This window comes from Canis lupus, chromosome 6 (genome assembly GCF_011100685.1).
Source record: "Canis lupus familiaris isolate Mischka breed German Shepherd chromosome 6, alternate assembly UU_Cfam_GSD_1.0, whole genome shotgun sequence".
Classification (NCBI taxonomy): domain Eukaryota; kingdom Metazoa; phylum Chordata; class Mammalia; order Carnivora; family Canidae; genus Canis; species Canis lupus.
In genome coordinates, this window is record NC_049227.1 from 76092470 (window position 1) to 76109930 (window position 17461).

The 17461-nt window shown below is 35.0% G+C and overlaps 1 protein-coding gene and 1 long non-coding RNA gene across 6 annotated transcripts in view; one reads left to right on the forward strand and one right to left on the reverse strand.

Annotated features, from left to right (window-relative positions):
* Nucleotides 1-13805, forward strand: part of LRRC40 (leucine rich repeat containing 40) — a 48662-nt gene extending 34857 nt beyond the window's left edge. For 4 of the 5 annotated variants that reach the window (XM_038541676.1, XM_038541677.1, XM_038541679.1 and 1 more), the window contains 5 exons: nucleotides 2806-2913; nucleotides 5019-5129; nucleotides 7641-7718; nucleotides 9941-10126; nucleotides 12380-13805. In XM_038541676.1, the coding sequence (XP_038397604.1) occupies nucleotides 2806-2913; nucleotides 5019-5129; nucleotides 7641-7718; nucleotides 9941-10126; nucleotides 12380-12485 (589 nt within the window). In that variant the 3' untranslated portion in view covers nucleotides 12486-13805. The remainder of the gene's footprint in view (nucleotides 1-2805; nucleotides 2914-5018; nucleotides 5130-7640; nucleotides 7719-9940; nucleotides 10127-12379) is intronic. The other variant, XM_038541678.1, reaches the window with a different exon arrangement.
* A 102-nt stretch (nucleotides 13806-13907) lies between these two features.
* Nucleotides 13908-17319, reverse strand: LOC119876396. The gene is made up of 2 exons (XR_005361437.1): nucleotides 15628-17319; nucleotides 13908-14277 (listed from the first exon to the last, which is right to left on the reverse strand). It is a non-coding gene; the product is annotated as an uncharacterized LOC119876396 (long non-coding RNA).
* Nucleotides 17320-17461: the final 142 nt, after the last annotated feature.

A 17461-nucleotide genomic window follows, 5' to 3' on the forward strand; every position in this document is an offset into this window, starting at 1 on the left:
ATTAATATTGACATTTTTATAATAAAGAACATTTTATGATTATAAAAAAGAATGACAGTATTGGCTGGTAATGTAATTTTTTGACTCAGTAACCAACCTCAAGAGAGGATTTTATTTTTGTTTATTTATTTATTTTAAAGATTTTATTTATTTACTTATGAGAGACACAGAGAGAAGGCAGAGACACAGGCAGAGGGAGAAGCAGGCTCCCTGCAGGGAGCCTGACGCGGGACTCCATCCCAGGACCGACCCCAGGATCCCTCCCTGGGCCAAAGGTAGATGCTCAACTGCTGAGCCACCAAGGCGTCCCAAGAGAGGATTTTATATTGGGAAGGTCTCTATTAGTAAATAAGAAATTAGTATTATTTAGTTAATGTAGACCTAAAGCAGGCAAAGCATTAATACGTATAAGCCAAATGATAAGCCATAATAATATGCTCTAGTACATATGTATTAAACCTGGAACAATTGCAGTATTGGTATAAAAGTTGAGACAGAAACCTAAAAATGTTTATTTTATGGACGTGTATTTGATTCCGAAAAGAAGATACCTATGCAAAGATTGTTAGGTACTCTTTCAGTACTGCCCAAGGCAACAATGATAGAAGTAACCAATACTGTCAAAGCTTCTACTGTGATTAGCTCATGTCTGGATATTATAATGAAAATACAAAAGGATACAGACTGAAGTTCCAAGTTCAAGTCAGGTGACCAGATTTATTCAGTTATTCAGTCTTCAGATTATTCAGTCTTTAAAAAAAAAAATTTTTTTTTTTTTTTAAAGATTTTATTTATTTATTCATGATAGTCACACAGAGAGAGAGAGAGAGGCAGAGACATAGGCAGAGGGAGAAGCAGGCTCCATGCAGGGAGCCCGATGTGGGATTCGATCCCGGGTCTCCAGGATCGCGCCCTGGGCCAAAGGCAGGCGCCAAACCGCTGCGCCACCCAGGGATCCCAGATTATTCAGTCTTAATGTGTCAATAGGAACCACCTTCTCAGCAGTTAAGATACAGTTTGCATTTCAGATCTGTTGTTTCATTCACATTGTTTCCACCTCTCCTCTGAGATTCTTCATTGTATATAGAAATCACTGCTTAAGCCTACTTCCTTCTTTGTAACACAAGAGAGTCTTCCATACTTAATATTTGCATCCCTCTTTTCTCATAGCATAACATATAGCATGTCTTTTCTTCCACATAACATACTTACTTATTCAGTAGACATTTTTGGAACCTGCTACGTTTTAAATCCTATGCTAGGTGTCACAATACACTGATGATAAGACAGACTTAATTTCTGCCTTAGAATTTTTTTTTCTCACCCTTTATTCCTTCAACCCTGGATATCATTTATTGAGTTCCTGTTCTATGCTAGGCAGGTATTTTACATATGCTGTTGCTTTTAATCTTCCAAAGAATCTATAAAGTAATATTGATACAATTGTATTTGTACCAATATCAAATGGTATTTGATAACCATTCCCACTTTTTAAAGTCACAGATACCACAGAAGTGTTATAAAGATAGCACTGAAGACCATGCATCTTATTACATTTTTTGATTCTGAATTTATTGTAATTTATTTTCCTCAGAGACTTTAACTGGAAAGGAGTATTCCATTAAAATATAAATGAATTCTCAATCTCAAGGCCTAAATGCCTTCAACTAATTTTTTTCAAGAGTGTGAATCTGCAGTGTTTGATTACAATAAATCAGTTTCCATGACTTGAGCGTTTCTGATTGAAAAAGTAAAAATGCTTCATCTGCACAATAAAAAATAGGGCCCTATAGCAGTAGAGGCTATAAAAACTGAATTTAGGGTGTCTTTTTACCTATCTGCATTACAATGCCTTTCTTACAGGTTTCTCTATATTGGATGTTATATGTAATAATTGTTTCTTCTTTGTATAGTCATTAGTTCGGCATCCCATTAATATTTTTCAGTGGATGATGTATTAGGCATAAACATTATAAAAGAAGAATGTAGGGCTAATTATAGCATCAACATTGTTAAATCTGCAAATGTCAGAGTACTATTATATTTTTATTTAATATTAAATGTATACTTTATTGAAAATCTTATTGAAAAGGAAATTTATTTACATTTGCATTTGCGAAAGATCTGGCCCATATAACAATGAATAACTCTTCAGATTCTAATTTCACAGAACTGAGGTTAAGAGAAAGTGAATTTTTAAGAAGCTCCTTAATGGTAAAAAACCAGGAATAGTTTAGTCTAAGGCCACTACCCTGTCTACCTTGTCACATGCTAAAGCAGAGAGAAATTGGCTTAGGTGATGAGAAACAATTTAGTATAATGTTGATAATGCTTAACTTTTAAAAATGAGTATTACCTTGCAGTTAATTATTACATAGCTACATAAAGTTGACAGTTGGTCCCTGTTAGAAAAGGGATGACAACAGTTTTAAAATTACAGATTTAGTTTTATTCTGAGGTAGAAGAATCCACTTCCTAATTACTATCTATCTACTATATAATTTCTAAACATCTTAGACTCTGAAGATACATGTTTTTATTCACACTGAGTATGTGAATGCTCAAAAGGCATGATACAGTGTATTGCGATATGATATGGTGTCTAAATTCTTCATGGTTAGTATTTTGTGAGTTTGTAGGTTTTTGTGACATTCTTTAAGAGTTTCAAAATGTTCTTCATAAGCAACTGCTTTGCTGCCTTGAAAACTCTTATAAAATCTTTAAGGGCCTTTAAAAGTGAAAAGTGATAATCATTATCTTTCTGACTGCTAAGAATGATGCATTTTAAAACCATTTTTCATTTAGTGATAAACAAACAACTTTAATTCCTGATGAAGTATTTGATGCAGTAAAAAGCAACATTATCACTTCCGTTAACTTCAGTAAGAATCAGCTATGTGAAATTCCTAAAAGGTGAGAGTTGTTCATGATGTCATTTCTATTAAGTTGTGACTCTTCCTCTGGTGTGTTTGCATCTCAGTTGCAAGAATAATTATTTTTTCATAGTTTTCTAGTAGAAGTATATGTAGAATTTTTCTTATTATTGATACTTGAGGGATTTAGCAAAATTCACCTAAGTATTCTCTGAGACATATTAACATTAGTTCTGAGAGGTATATTAGTTTTTTTAAATTTGGTTTCTTTTTCATTTACAGTTTAAACATGGAAAATGGGTGTTAGAATTATTAGTGGAAAAGTTTTAAGACACAATCCAAAGCCAGGGCCGTGTGGATTAATAGGAATTTTCATTTTGGGCTTTATGCTAATGAATTGCCAAGCCACTGAATATTTTTTCACTGACTGTAAAAGTAATAAAAAACAATTAATTCTGTCAATATTTTCTTCGCAGAAAAGAATACTTCACTATCAAATATTACAAGTCACGGGCATTGTACTTGTACTGTTCAGTATGTCTTTGTTGAAATTAGTTATAGCAAAATCTTTAGGTTATGAGAGAAAATTAGCATAATATTGAACTTTTAAAATGATTGTTATCTCGTAGTAAACTATATACCCAAAGAGAGTTGACAAATAACCTTGCAATTAAAACAACAGTGTGAGAAACAGGATAGGGTGATGATAAAGAACTTGGACAGTGGAGTCAGTTGCATGTATCTGAATCCCAGATCTGGGAGTTGTGTGGCTTTGGACAGGCTAACTAGCTGCTCTTAGTTTCCCTACCTATGAAATAAAGAAAGTAGCTATTTTATAAGAATTAAATTAAATGACATGATCCACACAAAGTACTTAATTGGTGCTTAGCCCTTAAGTACTTAAAAAGAAAAAAAAAAGATGATTGGGAAAATAACAGTCATCTGACTATCAAAAATATTGTTTAGATGTTAAAATTTTTAAAAAAGACTAACTTGCTTTCTATTTTGCAGAGCATACTTTGGAAAATGTATCTTAAAAGTCAATTAACTTTGAAATTCCATAGCAGAAGGAGATCTAGTCCATCTACTTCTCTCTTCTTTAAAGGGCTCTGGGTACTGGACAGAAGAACTGAGCAGTTAGATTTGTCCTCAGTTAGTATAAGTCTGCCTGGGGAATCCTGGGTCAAAACTGGGAATGGAGGTGGAAGGAGTTAAAACGCATCACCTTCATCACTTATTTCCCAAGCATACTTTTCACTATATAATTTCCTGGTTGTGAAAATAATACTTATTCATAAAATTTTGGACAAAATGAAGGGACAGATCATTTTTAGTCCCATCATTGATTTATTCTGTTCATGGCATGTTTTACTTCAAGCTATTTCCCATTTAGAATTACCTATACCATTTCTATCTTAACTGGTTTCTTTATCATAAGTGTTTTCCTCTGTTATAAACAATACTTCTAAAATCTAAATTATCTAGTACTATAAGGTGGTTAATTATGGCAATGAATAAAACAAAACATACTATTTCTTTAGATCAGATTTCCAGAATTACCTCAGTACATATACGCAAAAACTTTCCAAAAAAGTTTTATCAGTTACCTATCCAAACTCATCTTTCTTTAGCACAGCAGTTGATATACTTTCTTTCATGTAGTTTCATTTGTTGGCAAATCATATCTAACATTTCTTAGAGTTAATAGCGTGCTTTAAAATTACTAAGGTTGGTTAGGCTTGCTTAGAAGTGTTTAAGTCTTTCTCTTTACGTCTTTGACTTAAGTTATTTAGTCATGACACTTACCAAACCTCGGAATTAACTTAATATTTTCTTGTAGTCATGATCAATATAACGTTAATTTGAACAAAAAAAAATCTTATACTTTAAAAAGTTTGATGTATCATAGTTAAAAATCATTGTGAGGTACTCAGAATATTATATTATGCAGTCTTAAAAGAAAACTACTATGTTACAGAATACACATCCAAACTGATTGAAATTTTAGTGAGAAAAGTAAAAGTTACAGGAAATCTTAATTTTAGCAAAAATAATATAGGATTTTTCCTTCTGTGATCTCCTTGGAGTTTTGAAGTTCTGACAGTAAATTCAAGAGCTAACATTTTAAAATTGTTTTTGTTTCAGGATTGTGGAACTGAAGGAAATGGTTTCTGATGTCAATCTCAGTTTTAATAAGCTTTCTTTTATATCCTTGGAATTATGTATGCTTCAGAAATTGACTTTTTTAGATCTCAGGTATTTATTGATGCTGTTGCTTCACTTTTTTTCATTATAACTTGTCTTTGAGTTTAGCCTAACATCTGTTCTTTCCCTCGTATTTCCTGAGTACGTGTGGAAATTGCTCTTTAGTTTATTAATAAACATTTTTGGACAAATCTAAAATTAGGCATTTAGGAAATATTTTAATCAAACATATATCATTTTAGGCAATTTATAAGTTAAGAAATAATTATTTAAAATATTACAAAAATATTAACACATTCTTTAAATTTATGCTTAAAATTACAAATAGCCCATGGAAGTGTTTGTTTCCAGTTGTTCCTTTTCTGAAAGTAAATGGCATAAAACTCAAAATCCTATGTTGGCACAGCAGCTAGCCTGGCTTCCCTTAAAATAAGAATCTATTTGGGGGCTCTTGGGGACTCAGTTAAGTGGCTGCCTTCAGCTCAGGTTATGATCCCAGAATCCTGGGATTGATCCTGCATCGGGCCGGGCCCTCTGTTCAGTGGGGTGTCTGCTTCTTCCTCTCCCTCTGCCCCTCCCTGCTTGTGCTTGGGCCCTCCTTCCCTCCCTTTTCTTTCTTTTCTTTTTTCTTTTCTTTTTTCTTTTCTCTTCTTTTCTTTTCTTTTCTTTTCTTTCTCTTTTCTTTCTTTCTTCTCTCTTTTCTCTCTTTTCTCTCTTTTGCTCTTTCACTCTCTTTCCCTTTCAAATTAATAAAATCTTAAGAAGAAAACCTATTTGGTTTCAAAGTATAGTAAACATTCAAGACCAGAAAGAAAGAAAAGACCACCATGAGTGGCAACAAAAGAAAAGAAAACAAACTATTTAAGGCTCTGTGGAGGTAATAGGAAGTTTAATTTAAATATGTCCTAAGTTGAAGTGACAGGATCGGAATTGCTACAGTTCTTTGAGGATTAGTAAAAATAAATGACTAAGAGGTAGATAGTCAAATATTTGTTTGGGCTTTCAGATTTTTTTTTTAAATATGTTATTTATTCATGAGAGACACGCAGAGAGAGGCAGAGACCCAGGCAGAGGGAGAAGCATGCCTCCCTGCGGGAGCCCGATGCGAGACTCGATCCCAGGACCTGGGATCATGACCTGAGCCAAAGGCAGATGCTCAACCACTGAGCCACCCAGGTTCCCCTGGGCTTTAAGTCTTTATTTGTATACTATTACTTCATTATCTACACTTCCTACTCGTATGTTGTTACGAGGTGCGCTTTTAGTTTATTTAAGCTGTAACTCCTCTGCTCTGCTCAAACAATAGGTAAATAAGAATAAGCTAAGTTTTTTCTGTTTAAGGATTTATTCTGCTTGTAGAGACTTTTTTTGGCTTATGGGATTAAAGCAAATCTAATACTCTGCTCCTATTAAATGTCGAATTGCCTCTGTTTTGGTGTGGCAATTACACTGGCAAAGCTGTGTAAAACCATTTTGTAGTGTTCAGCATTAATGGAGCAGAGAGAATAAATTCATGTACTCGTTACTGCTCTCTTTATTTTTGTCCCATTCTTAGAGTGTGTTATGTGTATGCCATTGTCTATACCTTCAGGTTTCTAATTAAGTGACTAATGTACGCTTTTATATCTGATATCAGTAGCTATATAAGACTCTTGGAAAAGGGTAGAAACCAGCAGTACATTATTCAGTACAAGTTATTAGAGACAGTAACTGAAGAAAAGGAAAAAGAACATAGGTGTAGAAAGTATGACAATATATAGGCTTGACTTCTGAACCCAAAGAAATTTAGAGAAAATGACTCAATTGTAATAGGTAGCCATCTAGTTGGATATAATTTTCTCACAAATATTTTCTATTATTAGTAATTATATAGAGCCTAGAATCCTTCTTCTTGTTGTTAACCTTCCTTTTAACATTATTCCCAGATCCTTCTAACAGTAAATGAGATTCCGTTTACTGCCATCCTTGATTATAAGATTCTTAAAAATATTTCACATTAGCATTGTACAAATTGAAATTCTAAACTTAGTAGAAATGGACTTGCTTAATACCTATGGAGTAGAGAGCTCCAAATTTCTAGGTATACAGAATCTCATCACTTTCTTGTTTTTTGTTTTTTCATAAAATTTTACAGTTCTGCTTAGAATTTCATGTCTGTATGTAAGATATATATGTTAAACATCAATCAAATATTTGTGGCATCAAATAATACGGTATTTACAGGCATGATCTCTCCATGGCCGCCCTATCTGTAAGAAGTACTGCTGAGATTAGTTCGAAGGAGGGAAGTGATTAGTTTGCAGTATTTGCCCCATTAAGTGTATTATTAAAGATTTGGTTGCTTTATCAATTGGTTGTGTATTGGTATTAGGATTTGGCACACTAATCAAATACCTGAGCCAGCTGACTGATTCACAATTCTCAGGACTCAGCCTTAATGCGATTGGATTAAGGACTAACAAACCAAACTATGTAGTTTTATGTCTGGTCAACACGTTAATTATAAATTAAACTTGTACAAATTTTCAGACTTCATAAATCATCTTTTTCTTTCCAATTTAGGAACAATTTTTTAAATTCTTTGCCTGAAGAAATGGAATCGCTGATAAGATTACAAACAATTAACCTTTCCTTTAACAGGTGAGAGAACAGACTAATCTATGACTAAGGATATTTATGTGGAGAATTTATAGGTCTTAGAGAATACACCTCAAAGAGTCCAATCAAAAGGCCTCGTGTGTTTATTTAAATATTCAGGTTTATTTTCACCTTATTCTAGTTAGAATTGAAAGTGATACTGCTTTCTTAGAATTTTCACAGCTGATGTCTAGTAGACTTTTCCTTTTAACAATTTTAAGAAACTTGTAGCCTAGTAGGAAGACAGATGTAAATAAATAATTATAATTGCTATAGTGAAAATGCAGTGCCTAGGAAAAGGTGTTTCCTGAGATTGGCCAAAGGTAGAGGAGACAGCATTGAAGCCGAGACCTAAAAATTAGACGTCAGCCAGACACACAGGGATCAGGCTTCCCAGGCGGAGCACATGATGGGCACTAAGGCACAAATGAATGGGAACATGGTGTGTTTGGGACACTTCCAGCAGTTTGATATGGCTCGGACCCTCAAGTGAGGGGGTAGAGGAGTAGAAATAATAAGCCAAGTTGGTCATGTAAGCGGGAGCGAGTCCTTTCAGAGCTTTATACGCCAACTAATAGATTTCGTTCTGCAAACACTGTAAAGATACTGCTAATAATTAAGAGTAGCTGATACTTATTGGGAGCTTATTATCTGCTGTCACAGGACTAAGGGCATATATTATCTCATTGACTCCTCACAAAAGGTAGAGGTTTCTCTCACTGTGAATCTGTCCTGTTCATTTAAAAATCAAGGATTAGAAGTTAAGGGAATCCTCCTAAGCTTTTCTATAAAATGTCTCCACATAGGTATTCTTCCTTAGTTCACTTTTATTTCTAATGAAACAGAATTACTGGCAGTATAATTAAGTAAATATTAGATATTTATGCTTTGCTAAGGTTCACAAAAATAGTAAATTATAGATCTGGGGTTAGAGCTCAGGTGGCTTGCCTCCAGTGCTTGGGCTCTTAACAACTAGGCCGTTTGTTTCCTATGATGTAAGCTGATTCTGGCAATAATCTAAATATTAATAACTAACATGTACTTACTGCATTCCAGCTTAAACATTCAGCCCTTATAACAATAAGTTTAGTACAATTGTTATTATTCCTCATCTGCAGTTGAGGGAGCTAAGGCACAGTGATGTGTCTAAAATACTGCCTATTTAAATTTTTGTTCTGTCTGCTTCATTATTGCTCATGCTTTCTCATGTTGTAGGTTATATCAGTATTTAAAAATATAATGTGCTTCTCAGATAATTTGCTAATCTTTGTGACCTGAACTATCAGTCCTCTATTGTCTATTGAGCTGTCAAAAACATTTTCATGTGATGTCTTTGGGAAGATGGCAGAAGCTAACTTCTGTGTTAACAGGTGAACTACATCTATTTAGATTCCCTTGTTCAGGCATTGCTGAGAAAGAAGAGGGAGGACTGCTTTGGGGCAGTTTGGTCCCTCCGTACTCCTAGGTACTAACTCTCCAGTCCCGCTGGAACTTCAGAGCCATCTTGAGTTTATGCTTGCCATTGCTCGCTTGCTTGCTTGCTTTCACATCAAGGCAACAAGACAAAAGGGCAGTATGGGGAAGTAAAAAGGCCACAGCTATTAAACTCTCCTTCAGCCCATCCCTTGTCTTTTCTAGTCCATGCCACAGTTTATCTCACACTGAAACCTTGCTAGCCACTGTCCCCCAAGAGATCCTTAATAATGTTGCTCTGAGCCTTGCCTTTTTTTGTGACATCTACAGTAGTGCTTTAGATGAGCAAGCAGCAGTCAGTGTTAGTTTGTGATCTTTTCAAGAACCAAAGGTGCGCGTATTTTGGAAGCTTCCATTGGAGCAAAATATAAATCTCTAATATCTACTTAATATATTGGTAGTAATTCCATTTCATAAGAAGTAAAAGCAAACCAAGTAAGAATACCTACATGGAGATCTTTGTATAGAGGCTCTTGGGAGGATTTTCTTGTTTCATAAATGTGAAAAGAAAAACATAGGAGAATTTAAACTTTGGTTGGATTTGCACAATAAATACAAAGTGTTACAAAGTCTGTCCACTTAACATATGTTTCATGGTTTCCAGAATCCATTCATTTTCTTGAAAATTTGAATAGAGGACTTAAACCAGATACAAAATAAATTACACTGAAGAAAACTACATCATGGTATCAAACTTAAGATCATTTATTTGAAGGAATGATTTTGCCTTGATTCTGTTCATATTTTAATAGGTTCAAAATACTACCTGACGTTCTGTATCACATTCCCACACTTGAAACAATTTTGATTAGTAACAACCAGGTTGGATCTGTGGACCCTCAGAAAATGAAGGCAATGGAAAATCTGATCACATTGGACCTTCAAAATAATGACCTCCTACAAATTCCACCAGAGCTTGGTAATTGTGTGAACTTAAGGTAACCACACCATTACGCCAAGGTTTACCGTTTATTTGATCAGTTTGTAAGTTGTTTTTGTCTTGTTGAGGTACTCCCAGGAAAGTTGAGGTAAACAATTTAATGTGTTAAAAATAACAGGATCCCAATTCCATTTTTCAACTTTTACCAAAAATGTGTATTTTTAGCTTTGTTTATTATGGCATAATCTATGTGTAAACATAGGAACTGATGGTTTTCTGATCCTTTTGTCATCACTGTGTGTGTATAACTCGAAACTCCACTGCATAAAAAATGTCAGGGAAATATAAACTCCCCAGTTATGTATATAAGGTTTTTCAAAATCTGATTACAGACTTTGACCATTTATTTCAAGCCCAGCATGGCCTTTCTTATTCTGTGTTTGTTGTTACTTGAGCCTTAAATGCCTCTACCCTGCTTTTATCAGTAATCAACCTAAATATCATCTTTGAAAAACCTTCCCTCTTCTCCAAGCAGAGTTAGTCCCTCCCTCTGATTTTCTATCCTGCCTTTTATGGACTCATTTATACCATTTCTTTTTCCTCCTTTAGAAAAGAGTTGTCCCAGTGCCTAGAACACAGTGAGCACCCAATAAGTGCTTGTTAAGTGAATTAAAGAGAGTTTGACATGTCAACAGAAAGCCAAGTACTTAAGCAGAATGTGTCAGAAGTAGTTTAATTACTGAAAACTGTATATGATGGTTTGGCATATTTTACTTTACCGGGGGGCACTGGCAGCTGTTTCGGTACCTCAATATTCGTGAACAGTAAGAGGCAAATACAGTTGGTTCTTGTTATTTACAGTAATTGCATCTTATAAAGTGAACACCAAATTTTTTTTTTTTTTTTTTTTTTTTTTTTTTTTTTTTTTTTTTTTTTTTTGTGAACACCAAATTAATGAGTACTGAACCATTACTGCTAGGGGAATTATAGACTTAGGCTCTTTGGAGCCTCTAGTCACATTTTCATGAACAAGTCAATATAGAACCTTGTTTTTGTGTGTGTTTCTGTATTTACTATTATTCATTAATATTTTAACTATGGCCAGACCACACTATAATTCACGCCCGAATGAAGCTTCTCTGGTATATTTATCTTCTCTGTAAGGCACACGACACCCTTCATGTGTTTAGGAAAAGTAGACAACACTTGAGCCACCACACTTGTGGGGCGTATTAAACAGCAAACTCACCAACACAAAGTACAAAAATGCAAAAAATGTTGCACTCCTAAGTAGATCACAGAAAGGACAGTTGATTACAGTATGAGAACTGACACAAGAAGGGACAGCATCACCTTATTTGACCTCAGCTGAGAATGTGCCTATTGATGGACTCAGATTTTTTGGTGCTGTTGTGCATATCCAAAAATGACCTCGAAAGTGCCATGTGTACTGATTTTGGGGTTACTAATAAATTTTAGTGGTAGGCAAATTAGCACAATATGGAGCCTGTGAATAATGAGAAAACTGGCTGTAATTAATTCCTTTTTATAAATTAAGATAATCAGTCTTTAAAAGAATTGTCACAGCCCATTCAAATTTTGAAGATATAATTTAGATCTACTGTATAATGGGGTATGAATCCTTTGGCTTTTGTTTACACAAATACTTCAGTTGCTGAAAATTAAAAGTCTCTTTATCTTATCATTTATTTCATTAATTATATAAAAAAAACAAATCAGCCAGAACATGTAAATAGATTTTGTGTGTGTATCTGGTCAAGGGAGGTAGAGCGCAGGCATGTGTCCTGGTTTCCCAGGGTCAAGGGCGGATATATTGGTTACATTATAGTCCTTGGTATGCTGACGAGTGTGCTCGTTGTAATGTGTAAATAGAATTCAGCCATGTAGTTCTCATCGTAAGATTGAGAAGAGGATGGATTATAAAATGGTGATTCATGTCACAGCTCTTCTGTTTAATGGCTGTATGATCTTGGACATAACTGTCTTCTCTGAATTTCTGTTTCCTTAATGGTGTCTACATATGATGCATTGTGCTGAGTAATTTATGTGTTATAATTAAGAGAGCCAGCGAACATAAATTACTCAGCACAATATCTTTCATATAATAATTATTCAATTAATGTTGTTTGGGTTATTGTAGTTCTAATTACATCTGTTGAAATGTTTAGATTTGAAAAGGGACAAATAGAAAAAAAATACACAGATTATATTTATAAAATTGCAAATGAAATTAGAAGAAAAGCCTCCCTAATAGAAAATGTAAAATTCTTAATTCTGTTTTTTTGTTTAGAACATTACTACTAGATGGAAATCCATTCCGTGTTCCTCGAGCAGCCATATTAATGAAAGGAACAGCTGCTATTCTGGAATATTTGAGAGACCGGATTCCTACTTAAATTGGAGCTATTTTATAATCTTGGTCATGTTAATTCTTAGACTTCTTACATTGATAAATAACATTTTTCTAAGGTATTATGCATTTGTAAAGGTGATAACCACATGCAGTGTTCATGCATTTATTCTGAATGATTTGTATAAGATTTATCTTACTTTCATTCCTTATAGCAGTTTCTTCAAAAGTGAATTTTTAAGTTCGTTTGATATTTTTATAATGATAAAGCATTTTTGTAAAAGTGGGGATTTCCCCCTATTTCTGTTTGTGTTACATAAAATGTGAACCATTGATTTGAATATGACCATCTAATTTCTACCTTTTTGTTAGATATAAAATTGAATTTTATTCCAAACTGTTTTTTGGTGTAAAAAAAATAAGACTTTTCCTTACTCATGATAAGACTTTTGTGATGTGATTGGTTTTGGTATAAGTTTTAAATTAACATTCACTGTCTTGTTTTTGTTTTAATCTAGTTGAAATGTTACTTGTTTAGCCTTTTCCCATTTTATGAAACCATTTTGTCAGAATTTCTAATGTAACAGAAATGCTATATGAAATGTAGTTATTGGTAGAGAAAACAGGGAAGAGTGTTGTTAAAATTGCTCTCACAGTTTTGAATCTAAAATTTGACAAGTTTTTTTTTTTTTTTTTTTTAATGACTTCTTAGTATTTAGTTTCCATACAATGATCTAGTACTTCTGGATTCAAGAAATTTGAAGGGATTGGATCTGCATATTTTTCCCTCGAAGTATGTTTAGAAATACCTTTTGTTCTTCTTTTTAAAAGTGCTGAAGAGCTTATTTTATTAATTCAATAGATATCAGCAACAGAAAATAATAACATGTATCACATAGAAATCCTGGAAATTTCTTAAGTACTTATTACTAAGCAGGTATTTGTATACATTATCTATCTGTTGGTGTGTTCTAATCCAATCTTGTGTATCTTTTTTATTTCCAGGGCCTTACTTTTCAAATTTGCATCTTATCTTCATAAGACTAAACTTGTTAGCCATGTGGAAATTTTCTAAAAGGGAATTTGCTATAGGTTAACTTGATTTAGTAAAAATAAAATAGAAATATTTTTACTTACACCAAAAATGTCAGAGGTAAAATGTCAGAGGTAGGCTGATCAGTCATGATGAAACTTGCCATGTGATTCTATTAAGTAACGAATCAACAGAATGTATATTAATTTATATAGTTAGGTAGGTAGCTAGCTTGCTTTTGGCTCATAGAGGCATGCTTATATTATGAAAAAAATCATTGCTAGTAAAGATAAATACATGTTCATAATAAAAATTACATTTTTCAAATATGGATTATAATATGGTTATGTTTTTGGTTTAAAAGAAACATTCTCTTTTCATACTACAACTCTGTGGCTGACTAAGCAGTCTGCTTCAATATTAAACAAAAGACACTTTACAATAAGGTGACATTTTATTATTTATACAATAAAGAGACTTTTAGGTTATTCAAAACACGTTTTTAAATACTGAAAAAGTTGAGTACACCAAAGCCGAAAAATGGCTCTGCTATACACTGCACAGCATTATTGTAGTCCCTGTATTTTGTATCTGTACAGAAAGCATTTTCAAATGCATTCTAATCACATTGTACACCTTTACCAATTAGTGTCAATACATAAAAGAAACTGGAGAATACAGCTTGCATTTGCAAATTAACTGACAAAGTGATTAATTTCACTGATTCAGTAAATTTAAAATATAGATTCATAGGACTCCTTTGCACATAAAATGAAGCAGCTTTCAAGGTCATTATGGTCTTATACTGCAAAAAAAAACAAACTCCATTAAGTACATTCACAATCTATGTTAATAAAGTAGTAAATATGTCTTCATTCAGTGTTTATTTACATCAATATGTAGTTCAACTAAAAAGTACTGTTAATTGTACATTTTTAGCACATACAAAAATGACAACTTTTTATATAAGCTCAAAATCACAATTATCTCAAATTAATTACAATACAGCCATTTCAATTAAACATGTCATGATTTAAATTTTTTTTTTTTTATAAAATGGTAAAATTTTTTACTAAAGTAAGCAATCTGCTTTGAGTTGGCTAGAGTTCACCCATGTAGAAAACCTTAAACGTTAAGAGGTGTTTCTTGCCCCCTCCCACCCGAGTTTGTATACAGCCACCTAGCCTAGCAAAGAGACAGAAAAGGCCCCAATTTATAAAGATTAAGCCTCTTTTGCTATACTCCTGTGGCTTGTTTCTTCCATAAAAGCTTTACAAGGGGAGTATCAATAAACTATGCAATGAAATGCATGCATTAATATACAATGTGTCTATGTAAAATGTTCCTGTTTACCAGTGCACATTAAAATGTTCACAAAGACCGCAAAAGAAGTCATAAAGTAGCATTTATAAAGATCTAGCAGTTGCGAACTGTGAACTTGAAAACTGCTTGATAACATAATGAAATTTCTTTGAAAACACATCCCAATTCAAGTTCTTTCTCTGGCTGAAGGAGTTCTTGTTACTTGGCCTTAAGATGTCACTGTTGTGCTGCACATATGGTAGTGAAGTCAGATTTTGAAAAAGAATGAGTCTAGAGACTGTCTTCATCTTAGTAAAATCATGGCCCAATGTTGCATCACTGCATAGGAATTTTTCTTAAAGAAGAGTGAAATATTTCACTAACTGACTTACATGATCTCAAAGGGAAAATGAATAATTTGTATGTGTGTGCATATGAAAAATATTAATATAAATGGGTGGAATTAGAACTTCTTTACACAGTATCCCCCTCCCCCAAATAAGTAAGATCCGAAGCAACCGGTTGTCGAGTAGTTTAGGAATGGAAGGAAGAATCATTTTCATGGATACTTAAAATTCTAAAACCTAGTATCTAATATCCGTTTACTTACCATTCTTTACAGACTAATTACAAATCTATCACTGTCTATTTAGAATTGCTGTTGTTAATAACTCTTCCTTGAGTATAAAGAGACCATAGTTCATATTATGGGTTACTTATGTACAACTGGGTGGGCGGGGTGCCCCTGGGTGGCTATAAAGTGGGAAAAATGCAACTACGGCATTTGCAACCTGACTTCTATAAGGTCATCTGAGATGGCCTTTGAAACTGACAAACAATTTAGTAGATTCACCTCTGAGTTTTTAACTCGGAAAAAGTCGCTCCTTCACATGCCATTGACCTTAAGCTTCATTTAGTCCTTTCTGTACACAGTACGAAGAGCAACTTGCCCGGATTTGAGACAGCTTACCTGCCTATCAATTATCTTTCTCTTCACTGCCAAAAGAAAACAGTAAGGCTTGTGTTTTTAAGGAGAAAAATGCAGCTGAGGATGTTAAAGGAAAATACCTAAACATCGTAACGCAGTATAAAACATTTATTGCATTCCATTGACACTAGGCGTCATCAAAGCTAAAATCACATTTCCTGGAATAGAACTTAACATTCAACATCACTCACTGCCCTGAACGGATGCCTTTCCCACATTCAAGACCAATAAGAGTGGAAAGACTACAGGTATGGAGTCTAAAATTTATTTCAGCATTATACTCTGAAACTACATTAACCATCCTAACAAACATGGGAACTGCTTTATGTTCTTATCAGCCTGAGACTTGCAACTTGGTTTTCCTGTGGACTTTCCAAAAAATTAGGATTTCCTGACTCAATAAGAGATGTTCTCTGGTAGAGTGCTGGGGAAGAGAGAAAGATACAAAGAAATAGCCTGTGATTTCTTTTGTCCATTCACCAAAAGCTTTCCTTAATCCAGCTACCACAGAAGTCAGTTGACCTGCATACCTGGGCAATGTTTAACCTCATTTACCTGTGCAAAAACCAAGTGCACAAAGAAAAACACCTATATACGTGCCTCTCTACAGAGACACAAAACCTGAGTTGCAGTAAGTTTTTATATAAGAAAACTTTTCTTCATGTAGGAAAATAACCTTTTAAAGGGCCAAAAATACCTTTGTACAATATAATCCAGTGACTTTAAAACTTCAGTGTGCTTAAGTATCCCCTATTTTTATAAGACCCGACAAAGAAGGAATCATTTACATTTGATGATTTTCTTAGAGATACCCATGGTTTTATTTCTAACATCTATCTTCATTCCCCTGAATTCATTAACTTTTCAAAAAAAACTGAATAAAAAGCATATTCAGCATGGAGACTTTTTTCTCAATACTGAGGACATAGGAGACTTGGGGTGGCTAGGCTTAAAGCTCACTGCCAAGCCACGGTGGGATTCTAGAACTCAAAATAAGATACAGGATGTTATTACGGGAGAGATTACTTGGAAAACACTTCTGTAGGTGGAGTTGGGCCCGAGTCTGCAGGAGGCCTTCTCTGGCTGCAGCGGGGTAACTCCCAAGCCCTTTGCTCCCCAGGCCCCGCAGGTTTCCTGCCTCTTCCCTACGGATCCTGCATCGCCCGGGCTGTTACCAGGTTTCCGTGCGTGTGTCCATCCTGTCGCCTCTTCCCCGGAGCTCAGTTCTCGGGATGGCTCCTTGGCTTCCCCTCACCTGGCACTTGACTCACTGGGAGGAGGTCTGTGTAAATGTCCCCATTGTCCTAAAATCAGACCGACTTAAGGCCCCATTCGAGGCACACTTGTTCCCTGCTGTGCACATCTCGGGCACATGGAGGACGTTTTATGGGAAGGGGAGCGCCAGTCGCCTCCCCCGCGTTGCCTGTAAGTGGCCCTTGGGCCGGGGAGGAGGAGGAGGGGGAGCCGCGCGACCACGAAGGTTCCGTCCTGGCCTCTACGGACACCTGGATCAGGAGGTGCAGGGAGTCGGGGCCGGGGGGGGGGGGGGGGGGGGGGGGGGGCTGCGGCGTCCCCGCGGAGGATCGAGGACCGCGCAGACAGCTCCAAGCGGAGCCACACTTTGCGCCGGTGACTCGTTACCATGGGAACCGATGCAGAACAACGAAGGCCTGACGGGAGGCTGCGCACCGGGCGCGGA